Raw genomic sequence first — 21,412 nt, forward strand, 5'->3', positions numbered from 1 at the left:
GCTGGCTGGCTACATACTGGAGAGGCTGTGACCAATGCATTTCCCACCCTCGGCTTATACTCGAGTCAAAAAGTTTTCACAGTTTTTTGTGGTAAAATTAGGGGCCTCGGCTTATACTCGGGTCGGCTTATACTCGAGTATATACGGTAGATAACATAAAATGTATGTTATAAAAACAGAGGTTCAGTTTAAACAAATATATATGTAAAATGAGTCGAAATGCAGGATGCTGTTACAAAAGATTTCTGCAATGTATTTGCAATGTATGATGTGTATTTATGTATTTTGACTGAAATAAAATATGTTTTAAAAATAATATAAATATAAGGGTATATTCAGACAAGCAGAGCAGCGCAGGGCCGGTGCCGTAACAGGACAAAATATGGGACATGTCCTTCTCCATGCACGGTCACGGTGCAGTGAGATAACATTTGCTCACCGGACTGGGTGCCACAGGCGTCAATGGGCTCCAATAGCCGGCCACAAATGGTGCGCCCAGATATTGGTCCCCATTATGGCCGTATGCATGAGCCTTTACACTTATATATACACACGTATACATTGTATGTTATATACATATGCTGTACCCTGCACAGCATAATATGTAAATAATGGTGCACATCCTCCGTTCTTTATTGTCAGGTCAGATGATGGGGCCCCCGACACTGTGGGCCTCATAGAGGCTGCACCCTGTATAGTAGGGTGCAGGTCCTTTAAACTCTATACTTCCTGAGTCGAGCATTGGAATGGTGACGCTTATTTATAAGTGTCAGGTCCTGCTTTGTAGCAGGTGACTGTGAGGCTCAACTTGCCTCATGGCTGGTGCACCCCTGGCTGCGGGTCCTTCAGAGCAGAACTCCAAAGCTTCTTCTAGCCCACATCGGTTTCCAAAAATCCACCCCAGTGACTTGCGCCATTTGTGAGCTCTGCTGGACACTTGGACACGGACGGACACACATTTTTAATTGTTTTAATGTCTTGTAAATAAAGTCATGATCCATATTAGTGTTTATGGTTTTGGGGGTAAGGACTCCAAAAGACCTGGGTGCAGGTCCTATAATGCAGGGAGCAGGGCCTACAGAGTTGAGTACAGGTCCTATTTCTTTAGGTGCCGATCATCCAGAGCAGGAGGCAGGTCCACTAATAATAGCAGGTCCTTCATAGAAGGGTGCAGGATACATCGCTGGATACAGATCCTTCAGAGTCTCCTTGTCGCTCTAAAGGTCCTTCTAGCCCACTGGGGTTTCCATCAGGACAGTCTAACGCCAGTCCCCCCCAGTGACTATGATGATTTTGTGTGTTGCCCTTCATAGTAGGATGCAGGTCCTCTAATACGAGGAGCGGATCCTGCAAGTGTTTTTATTGTGTTTTATATTAGTATTTCTGTTTGTTACATTTATTTATTATTTTTTAATCAAAAACCTAGAAATAAAATCCCATATTCCCGAGCATGTGGACATAAATCTCAGAGATATCCCTAGGACAGTGCGAGAATCCAACCCAAACAATGTCAGATTGTAACAATTATTGATCACCTCCTTCCGGGAGGGTCTTTATTGTGACTATTGGTTTTCTGGGGGGACGGGGCCAGGAGTTAGGATCGTGTCATTCCCGGGATGTGATTCCATGTCTTCTCCATCCCCGCACACACTTGTGCTTCACCCTGAGCCCCTCCTATACCCCCTCCTCCTCCTCTTCCCAGCTCTCGGAGTCTCTCCCCATCAGACAGGGCTCAGCGAGCAGCAGCAGAAGAAGAGGAGGAAGATCCTCAGCAATTCATCAATGAATGAGTGACAGGCAGAGCAGGACGCCTGATCTCCTCAGCTGGTCCCTGTCTTCCTTCAGCTGCCTACAGGGAAGCCATCACTTCTCCTAATTCCGCAGGGAAGACCAGGATTCTCCTCCTTGGAAACACAAATAGAGGAGCAGGAACCGAGCAGGAGCGGCAGCAGGAGGCATCAGGCAGACATGAGATGGAGCTGCACAATTATCACGCACAGCAGGATCTGACCATCTGACTGCCACCTCGGGGTAGACCCATATCATGGGAGCAAAGACGGAAAATGTGCCAACGATTCGGTGTCTGGAAGGTGATTTTTGAGGCTGCTGGATACGTACAATGGGCCACTCCCTGACTTGAGATTGGGGACCTGTCTAGAGACAGTAGAGGAGAAGGCTGGTCAATGCTGGTCAGTAGTGGTCAATGCTGGTGTGATGATGGTCTTCTGGTTGCGTGGACTGTGCTAGATGACATAGCATTGGCCACAATTGGTGGTGAGGACCATCCGTGATCTCATTCAGGTGCACCTGCTGGAGATGTAAAGCCTTGCCTCTGATCAGATCATGGCATTGGGGCTCCCTGGCCTCCCCTCCAGCAGCTCACCCTACAGGACCTGCCAAGATGGGGCTGAAGAGCAGACACTCAGAGGGGCCTCCTAAAGATGACAAGGGTGAGAAGAAAGGGGATCTAGAACCCAGTTCCCTAGGGACCGGACTAGAAAAAGATGGGACCTTGCTGCTGGTGGGAGCCGGGAAGGAGGACGTTAAGAGGAACCCCCAGGGAATTGGGCTTTTGGCTAAAACACCTCTGAACTGTAGCCGACCGGTCAAGAGGAACAACGCCAAGTACAGGAGGGTGCAAACTTTAATTTATGACGCCCTGGAGAGACCAAGAGGGTGGGCGCTGCTCTACCATGCCTTTGTGTGAGTAACCCCTGCACCTGACACGCATGATATATACATGTGATATGATGTATACATGTGATATGATATATACATGTGATATGATGTACTCCTCTGTGATATGATATATACATGTGACATGGTATGTAATATGTGCTGAGGATGTGGCGGTATACTTTATATTCCTCATGTGTATACAGGCCATGGGCCTCCCCCAGACTAGATATAAGTTATTTATGCTGTATCCATGTATCCCGTATCTACACATCACTATGTAGCGAGCGCCCAGAGATGGTCTAGGGGAGCGCATGGAGGAGCCGCCGCCGTGTGTCTGCAGTGACATATGTGTTCTGCATTGTTTCTGTTACAAAATAGCAAAATGAGTTCATCCTCTCAGCGAGACTGAGGAAGACATGACCCAATCGTGTTCTCCGCCGCCTCCTGCTCAGCTGTGCCGCGTCTACAATGTACATCCAGCATTCCATGTCACCATGGCAACCAGCAAAGGTGTTGTGCGAAGATTCTAATCAGGTTATAATTAGCATGAGAGTGATACCAGGAAGAAGTATCTATCTATCTATATATCTATCTATCCATCTCATATCTATCATCTATCCAATCTATCTATCTATCTATCTATCTATCTATCTATCTATCTCCTATCTATCTATCTATCTATCTATCTATCTATCTATCTCATATCTATCTCATATCTATATCTATATCTATCTCATATCTATCTATCTATCTATCTATATCTATCGCATATCTATCTATCTATATCTATCGCATATCTATCTATCTATCTCATATCTATCTATCTATCTCATATCTATCTCATATCTATCTCATATCTATCTATCTATCTATCTATCTCCTATCTATCTATCTATCTATCTCCTATCTATCTATCTCCTATCTATCTCCTATCTATCTCCTATCTATCTATCTATATCTATTGCATATCTATCTATCTATCTATATCTATCTCATATCTATCTATCTATCTATCTCATATCTATCTATCTCATATCTATCTATCTATCTCATATCTATCTATCTATCTATCTATCTATCTCACATCTATCTAGAAAGAAGTGGGGTACAAAAATTCTCAATCATCCCTTCTTGTATCTATCTAGGTATTTTACACCTACATCTGTGTGGATGTCTTCAATCCACCTTATTTTCTATCTATCTATTTTATACTTACCAGCTCTGTCGGAATGTCCAGGAGTTTCCTGGAATTGGGGAAGACCTCGTGAATGAGCTGCCAGGGCCTCTATACTGCAGGAGAAGAAGCAGCGGTGCTGAGAGGGCAGATTCAGGGACGGTCGGGGTCCATAAACTGTAGATACATAGAAGAACCTGTACTTATCATCAGTGCAGCATGCAAGGCTGAAGGACCTGTGATAACATCATATGGTCACATGGTACACAGGTCCTGCAGGCCTACAACAGTTAGTGCCAGCAGAACTCCCATCCGTAGCATCTCCTATGCCCCTGCTGGGGGTAGCAGTCCTGTGTGATGAGAGAATGGGGACAGCAGTCCTGTGTAATGAGAGAATGGGGACAGCAGTCCTGTGTAATGAGAGAATGGGGGTAGCAGTCCTGTGTAATGAGAGAATGGGGACAGCAGTCCTGTGTAAACAATGACCTTGTGCATGATAAGATTTAAGGGGCTCTGTAAATAGGAGACTGACTTTAAACAGAGGGTAGAGTGTGGCCCAACATGGAAAGTGGTCTTTGAAATTGTGGGTGTGCACCACATGCGCTTTTCTCCACAAGGTTGTCAATTACCTTCCATTTACTTCTAAAATAATGTGTAAGTTGGAGCCCAATAAACTTTTACTCTATGGGCGGGCACCATAACTTAAAGGGGTTGTCCAGCATCATTAACATATAGGGACTGCGATGGAATCTCTAAACTGGGTGATCATCTTGCTGCCCGGTCTGTGGTCTTGGCCACTCATCTTTTTGCCTGGTCTGTGGTCATGGGCGCTCATCTTGTTGCCCGGTCTGTTCTGTGGTCATGGACACTCATCTTGTTGCCCGGTCTGGTGTGTGGTCATGGACACTCATCTTGTTGCCCGGTCTGTTCTGTGGTCATGGACACTCATCTTGTTGCCCGGTCTGTTCTGTGGTCATGGACACTCATCTTGTTGCCCGGTCTGTTCTGTGGTCATGGGCGCTCATCTTGTTGCCCGGTCTGTTCTGTGGTCATGGGCGCTCATCTTGTTGCCCGGTCTGTTCTGTGGTCATGGACACTCATCTTGTTGCCCGGTCTGTTCTGTGGTCATGGACACTCATCTTGTTGCCCGGTCTGTTCTGTGGTCATGGACACTCATCTTGTTGCCCGGTCTGTTCTGTGGTCATGGGCGCTCATCTTGTTGCCCGGTCTGTTCTGTGGTCATGGGCGCTCATCTTGTTGCCCGGTCTGTTCTGTGGTCATGGGCGCTCATCTTGTTGCCCGGTCTGTTTTGTGGTCATGGACACTCATCTTGTTGCCCGGTCTGTTCTGTGGTCATGGACACTCATCTTGTTGCCCGGTCTGTTCTGTGGTCATGGGCGCTCATCTTGTTGCCCGGTCTGTTCTGTGGTCATGGGCGCTCATCTTGTTGCCCGGTCTGTTCTGTGGTCATGGACACTCATCTTGTTGCCCGGTCTGGTGTGTGGTCATGGGTGCTCACCTTGTTGCCCGGTCTGGTCTGTGGTCATGGGTGCTCATCTTGTTGCCCGGCCTCATCTGTGGTCATGGAGGATCATCCTATTGCCCGGTCTGGTGTGTGGTCATGGACACTCATCTTGTTGCCCGGTCTGGTGTGTTGTCATGGACACTCATCTTGTTGGTCTGTGGTCATGGGTGCTCACCTTGTTGCCGGTCTGGTGTGTGGTCATGGACACTCATCTTGCTGCCCGGTCTGGTCTGTGGTCATGAGTGCTCACCTTGTTGCCCTGTCTTATCTCTGGTCATGGGTGCTCATCTTGTTGCCCGGCCTCGTCTGTGGTCATGGAGGATCATCTTGTTGCCCTGTCTGGTTTGAGGACATGGGCACTCATCTTGTTGCCCGGTCTGGTATGCGGTCTTGACCGGTTATCTTGTTGCTCGGTCTGGTCTGTGGACATTGGTGCTCATCTTGTTGCCCGGTCTGGTATGCGGTCTTGACCGGTTATCTTGTTGCCTGGTCTGGTCTGTGGACATGGGTGCTCATTTTGTAGTGTCCAGCCCTGTGGTCTGGATGCCAAGGATGGGTTTGTGGCTTGGTTGGTGAGTCCCGGGTGGTAAACCTGGTCGAGGTGTTAGCCACCACATTCTCTATCCCCATCCAAGCCTTACAAGCACATGGATCAACACAGGGTGCCAGTCACACCATGCAGCCTCCCTGCCCTACTGCTGGACTCTTGGCAGCCCCTACATAGTAATCAGATGGAATGTATATTTACAAAAATCTAGCTTATTAAAACTGTTACAGGGTTGGCTGCTGCTGCATTCTGCTGCGGGTCCCCATGACATGTAGTCACTGGATGGTTGTGATCTGGAGGAGCCTTTATCTGTTTATGTCACATCTTCTCTTAGATCTTTTTCCAAATTATAATCCTGATCCCAACACTCCGAGCACATTCATTATTTATAGCAGAGAAAAGCAAATATTGATTTTTGATGTAACGTTGTATTGCGATTCCTGATTTACTACAATGTAAATGTAACGCTGCCCAGTCTCTTACTAATTGTCAGGTATGAGACAAACTGCCCAATATTCCCAAAATCTTTGAGGTCTAAGATAGGTGATTTGTATATAAGGTCCCAGTGGTATATGTCCCATCCCCCACATATAATATGGGTAACTATTGTATATAATTATACTCAGGAGATCCCCAGGTTATTCCAGCTGTACATATATCATTATATACAGGAGTTCCCCAGGTTATACCGGCTGTACATATATCATTATTTACAGGAGATCCCCAGGTTATACCTGCTGTATATATATCATTATATACAGGAGATCCCCAGGTTATACCAGCTGTACATATATCATTATATACAGGAGATCCCCAGGTTATACCGGCTGTACCTATATCATTATATACAGGAGATCCCCAGGTTATACCGGCTGTACATATATCATTATATACAGAAGATCCCCAGGTTATACCAGCTGTACATATATCATTATATACAGGAGATCCCCAGGTTATACCAGCTGTACATATATCATTATATACAGGAGATCCCCAGGTTATACCAGCTGTACATATATCATTATATACAGGAGATCCCCAGGTTATACCAGCTGTACATATATCATTATATAGAGGAGATCCCCAGGTTATACCGGCTGTACATATATCATTATATACAGGAGATCCTCAGGTTATACCGGCTGTACATATATCATTATATACAGGAGATCCCCAGGTTATACCGGCTGTACATATATCATTATATACAGGAGATCCCCAGGTTATACCGGCTGTACATATATCATTATATACAGGAGATCTCCAGGTTATACCGGCTGTACATATATCATTTTATACAGGAGATCCCCAGGTTATACCGGCTGTACATATATTATTATATACAGGAGATCCCCAGGTTATACCGGCTGTACATATATCATTATATACAGGACATCCCCAGGTTATACCGGCTGTACATATATCATTATACACTGGAGATCCCCAGGTTATACCAGCTGTACATATATCATTATATACAGGAGATCCCCAGGTTATACCGGCTGTACATATATCATTATATACAGGAGATCCCCAGGTTATACCAGCTGTACATATATCATTATATACAGGAGATCCCCAGGTTATACCAGCTGTACATGTATCATTATATACAGGAGATCCCCAGGTTATACCAGCTGTACATATATCATTATATACAGGAGATCCCCAGGTTATACCAGCTGTACATATACTGTTATATACAGGAGATCCCCAGGTTATACCAGCTGTACATATATCATTATATACAGGACATCCCCAGGTTATACCGGCTGTACATATATCATTATATAGAGGAGATCCCCAGGTTATACCAGCTGTACATATATCATTATATACAGGAGATCCCCAGGTTATACCAGCTGTACATATATCATTATATAGAGGAGATCCCCAGGTTATACCGGCTGTACATATATCATTATATACAGGAGATCCTCAGGTTATACCGGCTGTACATATATCATTATATACAGGAGATCTCCAGGTTATACCAGCTGTACATATATCATTATATACAGGAGATCCCCAGGTTATACCAGCTGTACATGTATCATTATATACAGGAGATCCCCAGGTTATACCAGCTGTACATATATCATTATATACAGGAGATCCCCAGGTTATACCGGCTGTACACATATCATTATATACAGGAGATCCCCAGGTTATACCGGCTGTACATATATCACTATATACAGGAGATCCCCAGGTTATACCGGCTGTACATATATCATTATATACAGGAGATCCCCAGGTTATACCGGCTGTACATATATCATTATATACAGGAGATCTCCAGGTTATACCAGCTGTACATATAACATTATATACAGGAGATCCCCAGGTTATACCGGCTGTACATATATCATTATATAGAGGAGATCCCCAGGTTATACCAGCTGTACATATATCATTATATACAGGACATCCCCAGGTTATACCGGCTGTACATATATCATTATATACAGGAGATCCCCAGGTTATACCAGCTGTACATATATCATTATATACAGGAGATCCCCAGGTTATACCAGCTGTACATATATCATTATATACAGGAGATCCCCAGGTTATACCAGCTGTACATATATCATTATATACAGGAGATCCCCAGGTTATACCGGCTGTACATATATCATTATATACAGGAGATCCCCAGGTTATACCGGCTGTACATATATCATTATATACAGGAGATCCCCAGGTTATACCGGCTGTACATATATGATTATATACAGGAGATCCCCAGGTTATACCAGCTGTACATATATCATTATATACAGGACATCCCCAGGTTATACCAGCTGTACATATATCATTATATACAGGAGATCTCCAGGTTATACCGGCTGTACATATATCATTATATACAGGAGATCCCCAGGTTATACCGACTGTACATATATCATTATATACAGGAGATCCCCAGGTTATACCGGCTGTACATATATCATTATATACAGGAGATCCCCAGGTTATACCATCTGTACATATATCATTATATACAGGAGATCACCAGGTTATACCGGCTGTACATATATCATTATATACAGGAGATCCCCAGGTTATACCGGCTGTACATATATCATTATATACAGGAGATCCCCAGGTTATACCGGCTGTACATATATCATTATATACTGGAGATCCCCAGGTTATACCAGCTGTACATATATCATTATATACAGGAGATCCCCAGGTTATACCAGCTGTACATATATCATTATATACAGGAGATTCCCAGGTTATACCGGCTGTACATATATCATTATATACAGGAGATCCCCAGGTTATACCAGCTGTACATATATCATTATATACAGGAGATCCCCAGGTTATACCGGCTGTACATATATCATTATATACAGGAGATCCCCAGGTTATACCGGCTGTACATATATCATTATATACAGGAGATCTCCAGGTTATATACTGTATATAATCTGGGGATCTCCTGTATGTAATGATATATGTACAGCCGGTATAACCTGGGGATCTCCTGTATATAATGATATATGTACAGCTGGTATAACCTGGGGATCTCCTGTATATAATGATATATGTACAGCCGGTATAACCTGGAGATCTCCTGTATATAATGATATATGTACAGCCGGTATAACCTGGAGATCTCCTGTATATAATGATATATGTACAGCTGGTATAACCTGGAGATCTCCTGTATATAATGATATATGTACAGCCGGTATAACCTGGGGATCTCCTGTATATAATGATATATGTACAGCCGGTATAACCTGGGGATCTCCTGTATATAATGATATATGTACAGCCGGTATACCCTGGGGATCTCCTGTATATAATGATATATGTACAGCCGGTATAACCTGGGGATCTCCTGTATATAGTGATATATGTACAGCCGGTATAACCTGGAGATCTCCTGTATATAATGATATATGTACAGCCGGTATAACCTGGGGATCTCCTGTATATAATGATATATGTACAGCCGGTATAACCTGGGGATCTCCTGTATATAATGATATATGTACAGCTGGTATAACCTGGGGATCTCCTGTATATAATGATATATGTACAGCTGGTATAACCTGGGGATCTCCTGTATATAATGATATATGTACAGCTGGTATAACCTGGGGATCTCCTGTATATAATAGTATATGTACAGCTGGTATAACCTGGGGATCTCCTGTATATACCAGTATATGTACAGCTGGTATAACCTGGGGATCTCCTGTATATAATGATATATGTACAGCCGGTATAACCTGGGGATCTCCTGTATATAATGATATATGTACAGCCGGTATAACCTGGGGATCTCCTGTATAATGATGTATGTACAGCTGGTATAACCTGGGGATCTCCTGTATATAATAGTATATGTACAGCTGGTATAACCTGGGGATCTCCTGTATATAATGATATATGTATAGCTGGTATAACCTGGGGATCTCCTGTATATAATGATATATGTACAGCTGGTATAACCTGGGGATCTCCTGTATATAATGATATATGTACAGCCGGTATAACCTGGAGATCTCCTGTATATAATGATATATGTACAGCCGGTATAACCTGGGGATCTCCTGTATATAATGATATATGTACAGCTGGTATAACCTGGGAATCTCCTGTATATAATGATATATGTACAGCTGGTATAACCTGGGGATCTCCTGTATATAATAGTATATGTACAGCTGGTATAACCTGGGGATCTCCTGTATATAACAGTATATGTACAGCTGGTATAACCTGGGGATCTCCTGTATATAATGATATATGTACAGCCGGTATAACCTGGGGATCTCCTGTATATAATGATATATGTACAGCCGGTATAACCTGGGGATCTCCTGTATAATGATGTATGTACAGCTGGTATAACCTGGGGATCTCCTGTATATAATAGTATATGTACAGCTGGTATAACCTGGGGATCTCCTGTATATAACAGTATATGTACAGCTGGTATAACCTGGGGATCTCCTGTATATAATGATATATGTACAGCCGGTATAACCTGGGGATCTCCTGTATATAATGATATATGTACAGCTGGTATAACCTGGAGATCTCCTGTATATAATGATATATGTACAGCCGGTATAACCTGGGGATCTCCTGTATATAATGATATATGTACAGCTGGTATAACCTGGGGATCTCCTGTATATAATGATATATGTACAGCCGGTAAAACCTGGGGATCTCCTGTATATAATGAAATATGTAGAGCCGGTATGACCTGGGGATGTCCTGTATATAATGATATATGTACAGCTGCTATAACCTGGGGATCTCCTGTATATAATGATATATGTACAGCTGGTATAACCTGGGGATGTCCTGTATATAATGATATATGTACAGCTGGTATAACCTGGGGATCTCCTGTATATAATGATATATTTACAGCCGGTATAACCTAGGGATGTCCTGTATATAATGATATATGTACAGCTAGTATAACCTGGGGATCTCCTGTATATAATGATATATGTACAGCTGGTATAACCTGGGGATTTCCTGTATATAATGATATATGTACAGCTGGTATAACCTGGGGATCTCCTGTATATAATGATATATGTACAGCCGGTATAACCTGGGGATCTCCTGTATATAATGATATATGTACAGCCGGTATAACCTGGGGATCTCCTGTATATAATGATATATGTACAGCCGGTATAACCTGGGGATCTCCTGTATATAATGATATATGTAGAGCCGGTATAACCTGGGGATCTCCTGTATATAATGATATATGTACAGCCGGTATAACCTGGGAATGTCCTGTATATAATGATATATGTACAGCTGGTATAACCTGGGGGTCTCCTTTATATAATGATATATGTACAGCTGGTATAACCTGGGGATGTCCTGTATATAATGATATATGTACAGCCGGTATAACCTGGCTTTCTCCTGTATATAATGATATATGTACAGCTGGTATAACCTGGGGATCTCCTGTATATAATGATATGTTTACAGCCGGTATAACCTGGGGATCTCCTGTATATAATGATATATGTGCAGCCGGTATAACCTGAGGATCTCCTGTATATAATGATATATGTACAGCCGGTATAACCTGGGGATCTCCTGTATATAATGATATATGTACAGCCGGTATAACCTGGGGATCTCCTGTATAAAATGATATATGTACAGCTGGTATAACCTGGGGATCTCTTGTATATAATGATATATGTACAGCTGGTATAACCTGGGGATTCCTGTATATAATGATATATGTACAGCCGGTATAACCTGGGGATCTCCTGTATGTAATGATATATGTACAGCCGGTATAACCTGGGGATGTCCTGTATATAATGATATATGTACAGCCGGTAAAACCTGGGGATCTCCTGTATATAATTAAATATGTAGAGCCGGTATAACCTGGGGATGTCCTGTATATAATGATATATGTACAGCTGGTATAACCTGGGGATCTCCTGTATATAATGATATATGTACAGCTTGTATAACCTGGGGATCTCCTGTATATAATGAAATATGTAGAGCCGGTATAACCTTGGGATGTCCTGTATATAATGATATATGTACAGCCGGTATAACCCGGGGATCTCCTGTATATAATGATATATGTACAGCCGGTATAACCTGGGGATGTCCTGTATATAATTATATATGTACAGCTGATATAACCTGGGGATCTCCTGTATATAATGATATATGTACAGCTGGTATAACCTGGGGATGTCCTGTATATAATGATATATGTACAGCCGGTATAACCTGGGGATCTCCTGTATAATGATGTATGTACAGCTGGTATAACCTGGGGATCTCCTGTATATAATAGTATATGTACAGCTGGTATAACCTGGGGATCTCCTGTATATAACAGTATATGTACAGCTGGTATAACCTGGGGATCTCCTGTATATAATGATATATGTACAGCCGGTATAACCTGGGGATCTCCTGTATATAATGATATATGTACAGCCGGTATAACCTGGGGATCTCCTGTATAATGATGTATGTACAGCTGGTATAACCTGGGGATCTCCTGTATATAATAGTATATGTACAGCTGGTATAACCTGGGGATCTCCTGTATATAACAGTATATGTACAGCTGGTATAACCTGGGGATCTCCTGTATATAATGATATATGTACAGCCGGTATAACCTGGGGATCTCCTGTATATAATGATATATGTACAGCTGGTATAACCTGGAGATCTCCTGTATATAATGATATATGTACAGCCGGTATAACCTGGGGATCTCCTGTATATAATGATATATGTACAGCTGGTATAACCTGGGGATCTCCTGTATATAATGATATATGTACAGCCGGTAAAACCTGGGGATCTCCTGTATATAATGAAATATGTAGAGCCGGTATGACCTGGGGATGTCCTGTATATAATGATATATGTACAGCTGCTATAACCTGGGGATCTCCTGTATATAATGATATATGTACAGCTGGTATAACCTGGGGATGTCCTGTATATAATGATATATGTACAGCTGGTATAACCTGGGGATCTCCTGTATATAATGATATATTTACAGCCGGTATAACCTAGGGATGTCCTGTATATAATGATATATGTACAGCTAGTATAACCTGGGGATCTCCTGTATATAATGATATATGTACAGCTGGTATAACCTGGGGATTTCCTGTATATAATGATATATGTACAGCTGGTATAACCTGGGGATCTCCTGTATATAATGATATATGTACAGCCGGTATAACCTGGGGATCTCCTGTATATAATGATATATGTACAGCCGGTATAACCTGGGGATCTCCTGTATATAATGATATATGTACAGCCGGTATAACCTGGGGATCTCCTGTATATAATGATATATGTAGAGCCGGTATAACCTGGGGATCTCCTGTATATAATGATATATGTACAGCCGGTATAACCTGGGAATGTCCTGTATATAATGATATATGTACAGCTGGTATAACCTGGGGGTCTCCTTTATATAATGATATATGTACAGCTGGTATAACCTGGGGATGTCCTGTATATAATGATATATGTACAGCCGGTATAACCTGGCTTTCTCCTGTATATAATGATATATGTACAGCTGGTATAACCTGGGGATCTCCTGTATATAATGATATGTTTACAGCCGGTATAACCTGGGGATCTCCTGTATATAATGATATATGTGCAGCCGGTATAACCTGAGGATCTCCTGTATATAATGATATATGTACAGCCGGTATAACCTGGGGATCTCCTGTATATAATGATATATGTACAGCCGGTATAACCTGGGGATCTCCTGTATAAAATGATATATGTACAGCTGGTATAACCTGGGGATCTCTTGTATATAATGATATATGTACAGCTGGTATAACCTGGGGATTCCTGTATATAATGATATATGTACAGCCGGTATAACCTGGGGATCTCCTGTATGTAATGATATATGTACAGCCGGTATAACCTGGGGATGTCCTGTATATAATGATATATGTACAGCCGGTAAAACCTGGGGATCTCCTGTATATAATTAAATATGTAGAGCCGGTATAACCTGGGGATGTCCTGTATATAATGATATATGTACAGCTGGTATAACCTGGGGATCTCCTGTATATAATGATATATGTACAGCTTGTATAACCTGGGGATCTCCTGTATATAATGAAATATGTAGAGCCGGTATAACCTTGGGATGTCCTGTATATAATGATATATGTACAGCCGGTATAACCCGGGGATCTCCTGTATATAATGATATATGTACAGCCGGTATAACCTGGGGATGTCCTGTATATAATTATATATGTACAGCTGATATAACCTGGGGATCTCCTGTATATAATGATATATGTACAGCTGGTATAACCTGGGGATGTCCTGTATATAATGATATATGTACAGCCGGTATAACCTGGGGATCTCCTGTATATAATGATATATGTACAGCCGGTATAACCTGGGGATCTCCTATATATAATGATATATGTACAGCCGGTATAACCTGGGGATCTCCTATATATAATGATATATGTACAGCCGGTATAACCTGGGGATCTCCTGTATATAATGATATATGTACAGCCGGTATAACCTGGAGATCTCCTGTATATAATGATATATGTACAGCCGGTATAACCTGGGGATCTCCTGTATATAATGATATATGTACAGCCGGTATAACCTGGAGATCTCCTGTATATAATGATATATGTACAGCCGGTATAACCTGGGGATCTCCTGTATATAATGATATATGTACAGCTGGTATAACCTGGGGATCTCCTGTATATAATAGTATATGTACAGCTGGTATAACCTGGGGATCTCCTGTATATAACAGTATATGTACAGCTGGTATAACCTGGGGATCTCCTGTATATAATGATATATGTACAGCCGGTATAACCTGGGGATCTCCTGTATATAATGATATATGTACAGCCGGTATAACCTGGGGATCTCCTGTATAATGATGTATGTACAGCTGGTATAACCTGGGGATCTCCTGTATATAATAGTATATGTACAGCTGGTATAACCTGGGGATCTCCTGTATATAACAGTATATGTACAGCTGGTATAACCTGGGGATCTCCTGTATATAAGATATATGTACAGCCGGTATAACCTGGGGATCTCCTGTATATAATGATATATGTACAGCTGGTATAACCTGGAGATCTCCTGTATATAATGATATATGTACAGCCGGTATAACCTGGGGATCTCCTGTATATAATGATATATGTACAGCCGGTATAACCTGGGGATCTCCTGTATATAATGATATATGTACAGCTGGTATAACCTGGAGATCTCCTGTATATAATGATATATGTACAGCCGGTATAACCTGGGGATCTCCTGTATATAATGATATATGTACAGCCGGTATAACCTGGGGATCTCCTGTATATAATGATATATGTACAGCTGGTATAACCTGGGGATCTCCTGTATATAATGATATATGTACAGCTGGTATAACCTGGGGATCTCCTATATATAATAGTATATGTACAGCTGGTATAACCTGGGGATCTCCTGTATATAACAGTATATGTACAGCTGGTATAACCTGGGGATCTCCTGTATATAATGATATTTGTACAGCCGGTATAACCTGGGGATCTCCTGTATATATTGATATATGTACAGCCGGTATAACCTGGGGATCTCCTGTATAATGATGTATGTACAGCTGGTATAACCTGGGGATCTCCTGTATATAATAGTATATGTACAGCTGGTATAACCTGGGGATCTCCTGTATATAACAGTATATGTACAGCTGGTATAACCTGGGGATCTCCTGTATATAATGATATATGTACAGCCGGTATAACCTGGGGATCTCCTGTATATAATGATATATGTACAGCCGGTATAACCTGGGGATCTCCTGTATAATGATGTATGTACAGCCGGTATAACCTGGGGATCTCCTGTATATAATGATATATGTACAGCTGGTATAACCTGGGGATCTCCTGTATATAATGATATATGTACAGCCGGTATAACCTGGGGATCTCCTGTATAATGATATATGTACAGCTGGTATAACCTGGGGATCTCCTGTATACAATGATATATGTACAGCTGGTATAACCTGGGGATCTCCTGTATATAATGATATATGTACAGCTGGTATAACCTGGGGATGTCCTGTATATAATGATATATGTACAGCCGGTATAACCTGGGGATCTCCTGTATATAATGATATATGTACAGCTGGTATAACCTGGAGATCTCCTGTATATAATGATATATGTACAGCCGGTATAACCTGGGGATCTCCTGTATATAATGATATATGTACAGCTGGTATAACCTGGGGATCTCCTGTATATAATGATATATGTACAGCTGGTATAACCTGGGGATCTCCTGTATATAATGATATATGTACAGCCGGTATAACCTGGGGATCTCCTGTATATAATGATATATGTACAGCCGGTATAACCTGGGGATCTCCTATATATAATGATATATGTACAGCCGGTATAACCTGGGGATCTCCTATATATAATGATATATGTACAGCTGGTATAACCTGGGGATCTCCTGTATATAATGATATATGTACAGCCGGTATAACCTGGGGATCTCCTGTATATAATGATATATGTACAGCCGGTATAACCTGGGGATCTCCTGTGTATAATAATATATGTACAGCTGGTATAACCTGGGGATCTCCTGTATATAATTATATATATACAGCCGGTATAACCTGGGGATCTCTGTATATAATGATATATGTACAGCCGGTATAACCTGGGGATCTCCTCTATATAATGATATATGTACAGCTGGTATAACCTGGGGATCTCTTGTATATAATGATATATGTACAGCTGGTATAGCCTGGGGATCTCCTGTATATAATGATATATGTACAGCTTGTATAACCTGGGGATCTCCTGTATATAATGATATATGTACAGCTGGTATAACCTGGGGATTCCTGTATATAATGATATATGTACAGCCGGTATAACCTGGGGATGTCCTGTATATAATGATATATGTACAGCTTGTATAACCTGGGGATCTCCTGTATATAGTGATATATGTACAGCTGGTATAACCTGGGGATCTCCTGTATATAATGATATATGTACAGCCGGTATAACCTGGGGATCTCCTGTATATAATGATATATGTACAGCTGCTATAACCTGGGGATCTCCTGTATATAATGATATATGTACAGCTGGTATAACCTGGGGATGTCCTGTATATAATGATATATGTACCGCCGGTATAACCTGGGGATCTCCTGTATATAATGATATATGTACAGCCGGTAAAACCTAGGGATCTCCTGTATATAATGAAATATGTACAGCCGGTATAACCTGGGGATCTCCTATATATAATGATATATGTACAGCCGGTATAACCTGGGGATCTCCTGTATATAATGATATATGTACAGCCGGTATAACCTGGGGATCTCCTGTGTATAATAATATATGTACAGCTGGTATAACCTGGGGATCTCCTGTATATAATGATATATGTACAGCCGGTATAAACTGGGGATCTCCTGTATATAATGATATATGTACAGCCGGTATAACCTGAGGATCTCCTGTATATAATGATATATGTACAGCCGGTATAACCTGGGGATCTCTGTATATAATGATATATGTACAGCCGGTATAACCTGGGGATCTCCTCTATATAATGATATATGTACAGCCGGTATAGCCTGGGGATCTCCTGTATATAATGATATATGTACAGCCGGTATAACCTGGGGATCTCCTGTATATAATGATATGTGTACAGCCGGTATAACCTGGGGATCTCCTGTATATAATGATATATGTACAGCCGGTATAAACTGGGGATCTCCTGTATATAATGATATATGTACAGCCGGTATAACCTGAGGATCTCCTGTATATAATGATATATGTACAGCCGGTATAACCTGGGGATCACCTGTATATAATGATATATGTACAGCTGGTATAACCTGGGGATCTCCTTTATATAATGATATATGTACAGCCGGTATAACCTGGGGATCTCCTGTATATAATGATATATGTACAGCCGGTATAACCTGGGGATCTCCTGTGTATAATAATATATGTACAGCTGGTATAACCTGGGGATCTCCTGTATATAATGATATATGTACAGCCGGTATAAACTGGGGATCTCCTGTATATAATGATATATGTACAGCCGGTATAACCTGAGGATCTCCTGTATATAATGATATATGTACAGCCGGTATAACCTGGGGATCTCTGTATATAATGATATATGTACAGCCGGTATAACCTGGGGATCTCCTCTATATAATGATATATGTACAGCCGGTATAGCCTGGGGATCTCCTGTATATAATGATATATGTACAGCCGGTATAACCTGGGGATCTCCTGTATATAATGATATGTGTACAGCCGGTATAACCTGGGGATCTCCTGTATATAATGATATATGTACAGCCGGTATAAACTGGGGATCTCCTGTATATAATGATATATGTACAGCCGGTATAACCTGAGGATCTCCTGTATATAATGATATATGTACAGCCGGTATAACCTGGGGATCACCTGTATATAATGATATATGTACAGCTGGTATAACCTTGGGATCTCCTGTATATAATGATATATGTACAGCTGGTATAACCTGGGGATCTCCTGTATATAATGATATATGTACAGCCGGTATAACCTGGGGATCTCCTGTATATAATGATATATGTACAGCCGGTATAACCTGGGGATCTCCTGTGTATAATAATATATGTACAGCTGGTATAACCTGGGGATCTCCTGTATATAATTATATATATACAGCCGGTATAACCTGGGGATCTCTGTATATAATGATATATGTACAGCCGGTATAACCTGGGGATCTCCTCTATATAATGATATATGTACAGCCGGTATAGCCTGGGGATCTCCTGTATATAATGATATATGTACAGCCGGTATAACCTGGGGATCTCCTGTATATAATGATATATGTACAGCTGGTATAACCTGGGGATCTCCTGTATATAATGATATATGTACAGCCGGTATAACCTGGGGATCTCCTGTATATAATGATATATGTACAGCCGGTATAACCTGGGGATCTCCTGTATATAATGATATATGTACAGCCGGTATAACCTGGGGATCTCCTGTGTATAATAATATATGTACAGCTGGTATAACCTGGGGATCTCCTGTATATAATGATATATGTACAGCCGGTATAAACTGGGGATCTCCTGTATATAATGATATATGTACAGCCGGTATAACCTGAGGATCTCCTGTATATAATGATATATGTACAGCCGGTATAACCTGGGGATCTCTGTATATAATGATATATGTACAGCCGGTATAACCTGGGGATCTCCTCTATATAATGATATATGTACAGCCGGTATAGCCTGGGGATCTCCTGTATATAATGATATATGTACAGCCGGTATAACCTGGGGATCTCCTGTATATAATGATATGTGTACAGCCGGTATAACCTGGGGATCTCCTGTATATAATGATATATGTACAGCCGGTATAAACTGGGGATCTCCTGTATATAATGATATATGTACAGCCGGTATAACCTGAGGATCTCCTGTATATAATGATATATGTACAGCCGGTATAACCTGGGGATCACCTGTATATAATGATATATGTACAGCTGGTATAACCTGGGGATCTCCTTTATATAATGATATATGTACAGCCGGTATAACCTGGGGATCTCCTGTATATAATGATATATGTACAGCCGGTATAACCTGGGGATCTCCTGTGTATAATAATATATGTACAGCTGGTATAACCTGGGGATCTCCTGTATATAATGATATATGTACAGCCGGTATAAACTGGGGATCTCCTGTATATAATGATATATGTACAGCCGGTATAACCTGAGGATCTCCTGTATATAATGATATATGTACAGCCGGTATAACCTGGGGATCTCTGTATATAATGATATATGTACAGCCGGTATAACCTGGGGATCTCCTCTATATAATGATATATGTACAGCCGGTATAGCCTGGGGATCTCCTGTATATAATGATATATGTACAGCCGGTATAACCTGGGGATCTCCTGTATATAATGATATGTGTACAGCCGGTATAACCTGGGGATCTCCTGTATATAATGATATATGTACAGCCGGTATAAACTGGGGATCTCCTGTATATAATGATATATGTACAGCCGGTATAACCTGAGGATCTCCTGTATATAATGATATATGTACAGCCGGTATAACCTGGGGATCACCTGTATATAATGATATATGTACAGCTGGTATAACCTTGGGATCTCCTGTATATAATGATATATGTACAGCTGGTATAACCTGGGGATCTCCTGTATATAATGATATATGTACAGCCGGTATAACCTGGGGATCTCCTGTATATAATGATATATGTACAGCCGGTATAACCTGGGGATCTCCTGTGTATAATAATATATGTACAGCTGGTATAACCTGGGGATCTCCTGTATATAATTATATATATACAGCCGGTATAACCTGGGGATCTCTGTATATAATGATATATGTACAGCCGGTATAACCTGGGGATCTCCTCTATATAATGATATATGTACAGCCGGTATAGCCTGGGGATCTCCTGTATATAATGATATATGTACAGCCGGTATAACCTGGGGATCTCCTGTATATAATGATATATGTACAGCTGGTATAACCTGGGGATCTCCTGTATATAATGATATATGTACAGCCGGTATAACCTGGGGATCTCCTGTATATAATGATATATGTACAGCCGGTATAACCTGGGGATCTCCTGTATATAATGATATATGTACAGCCGGTATAACCTGGGGATCTCCTGTATATAATGATATATGTACAGCCGGTATAACCTTAGGATCTCCTGTATATAATGATATATGTACAGCCGGTATAACCTGGGGAT

The 21,412-nt window shown here is 41.3% G+C and overlaps 1 protein-coding gene across 2 annotated transcripts in view; it reads left to right on the forward strand.

Moving 5' to 3' along the window:
* Positions 1–1,684: 1,684 nt before the first annotated feature.
* KCNQ3 (potassium voltage-gated channel subfamily Q member 3) overlaps positions 1,685–21,412 on the forward strand; it is a 152,045-nt gene continuing 132,317 nt past the window's right edge. For both annotated transcript variants that reach the window (XM_072151170.1, XM_072151171.1), the window contains exon 1: positions 1,685–2,703. In XM_072151170.1, the coding sequence (XP_072007271.1) occupies positions 2,402–2,703 (302 nt within the window). In that variant the 5' untranslated portion in view covers positions 1,685–2,401. The remainder of the gene's footprint in view (positions 2,704–21,412) is intronic.

This window comes from Engystomops pustulosus, chromosome 5 (assembly GCF_040894005.1).
Source record: "Engystomops pustulosus chromosome 5, aEngPut4.maternal, whole genome shotgun sequence".
Taxonomy (NCBI): domain Eukaryota; kingdom Metazoa; phylum Chordata; class Amphibia; order Anura; family Leptodactylidae; genus Engystomops; species Engystomops pustulosus.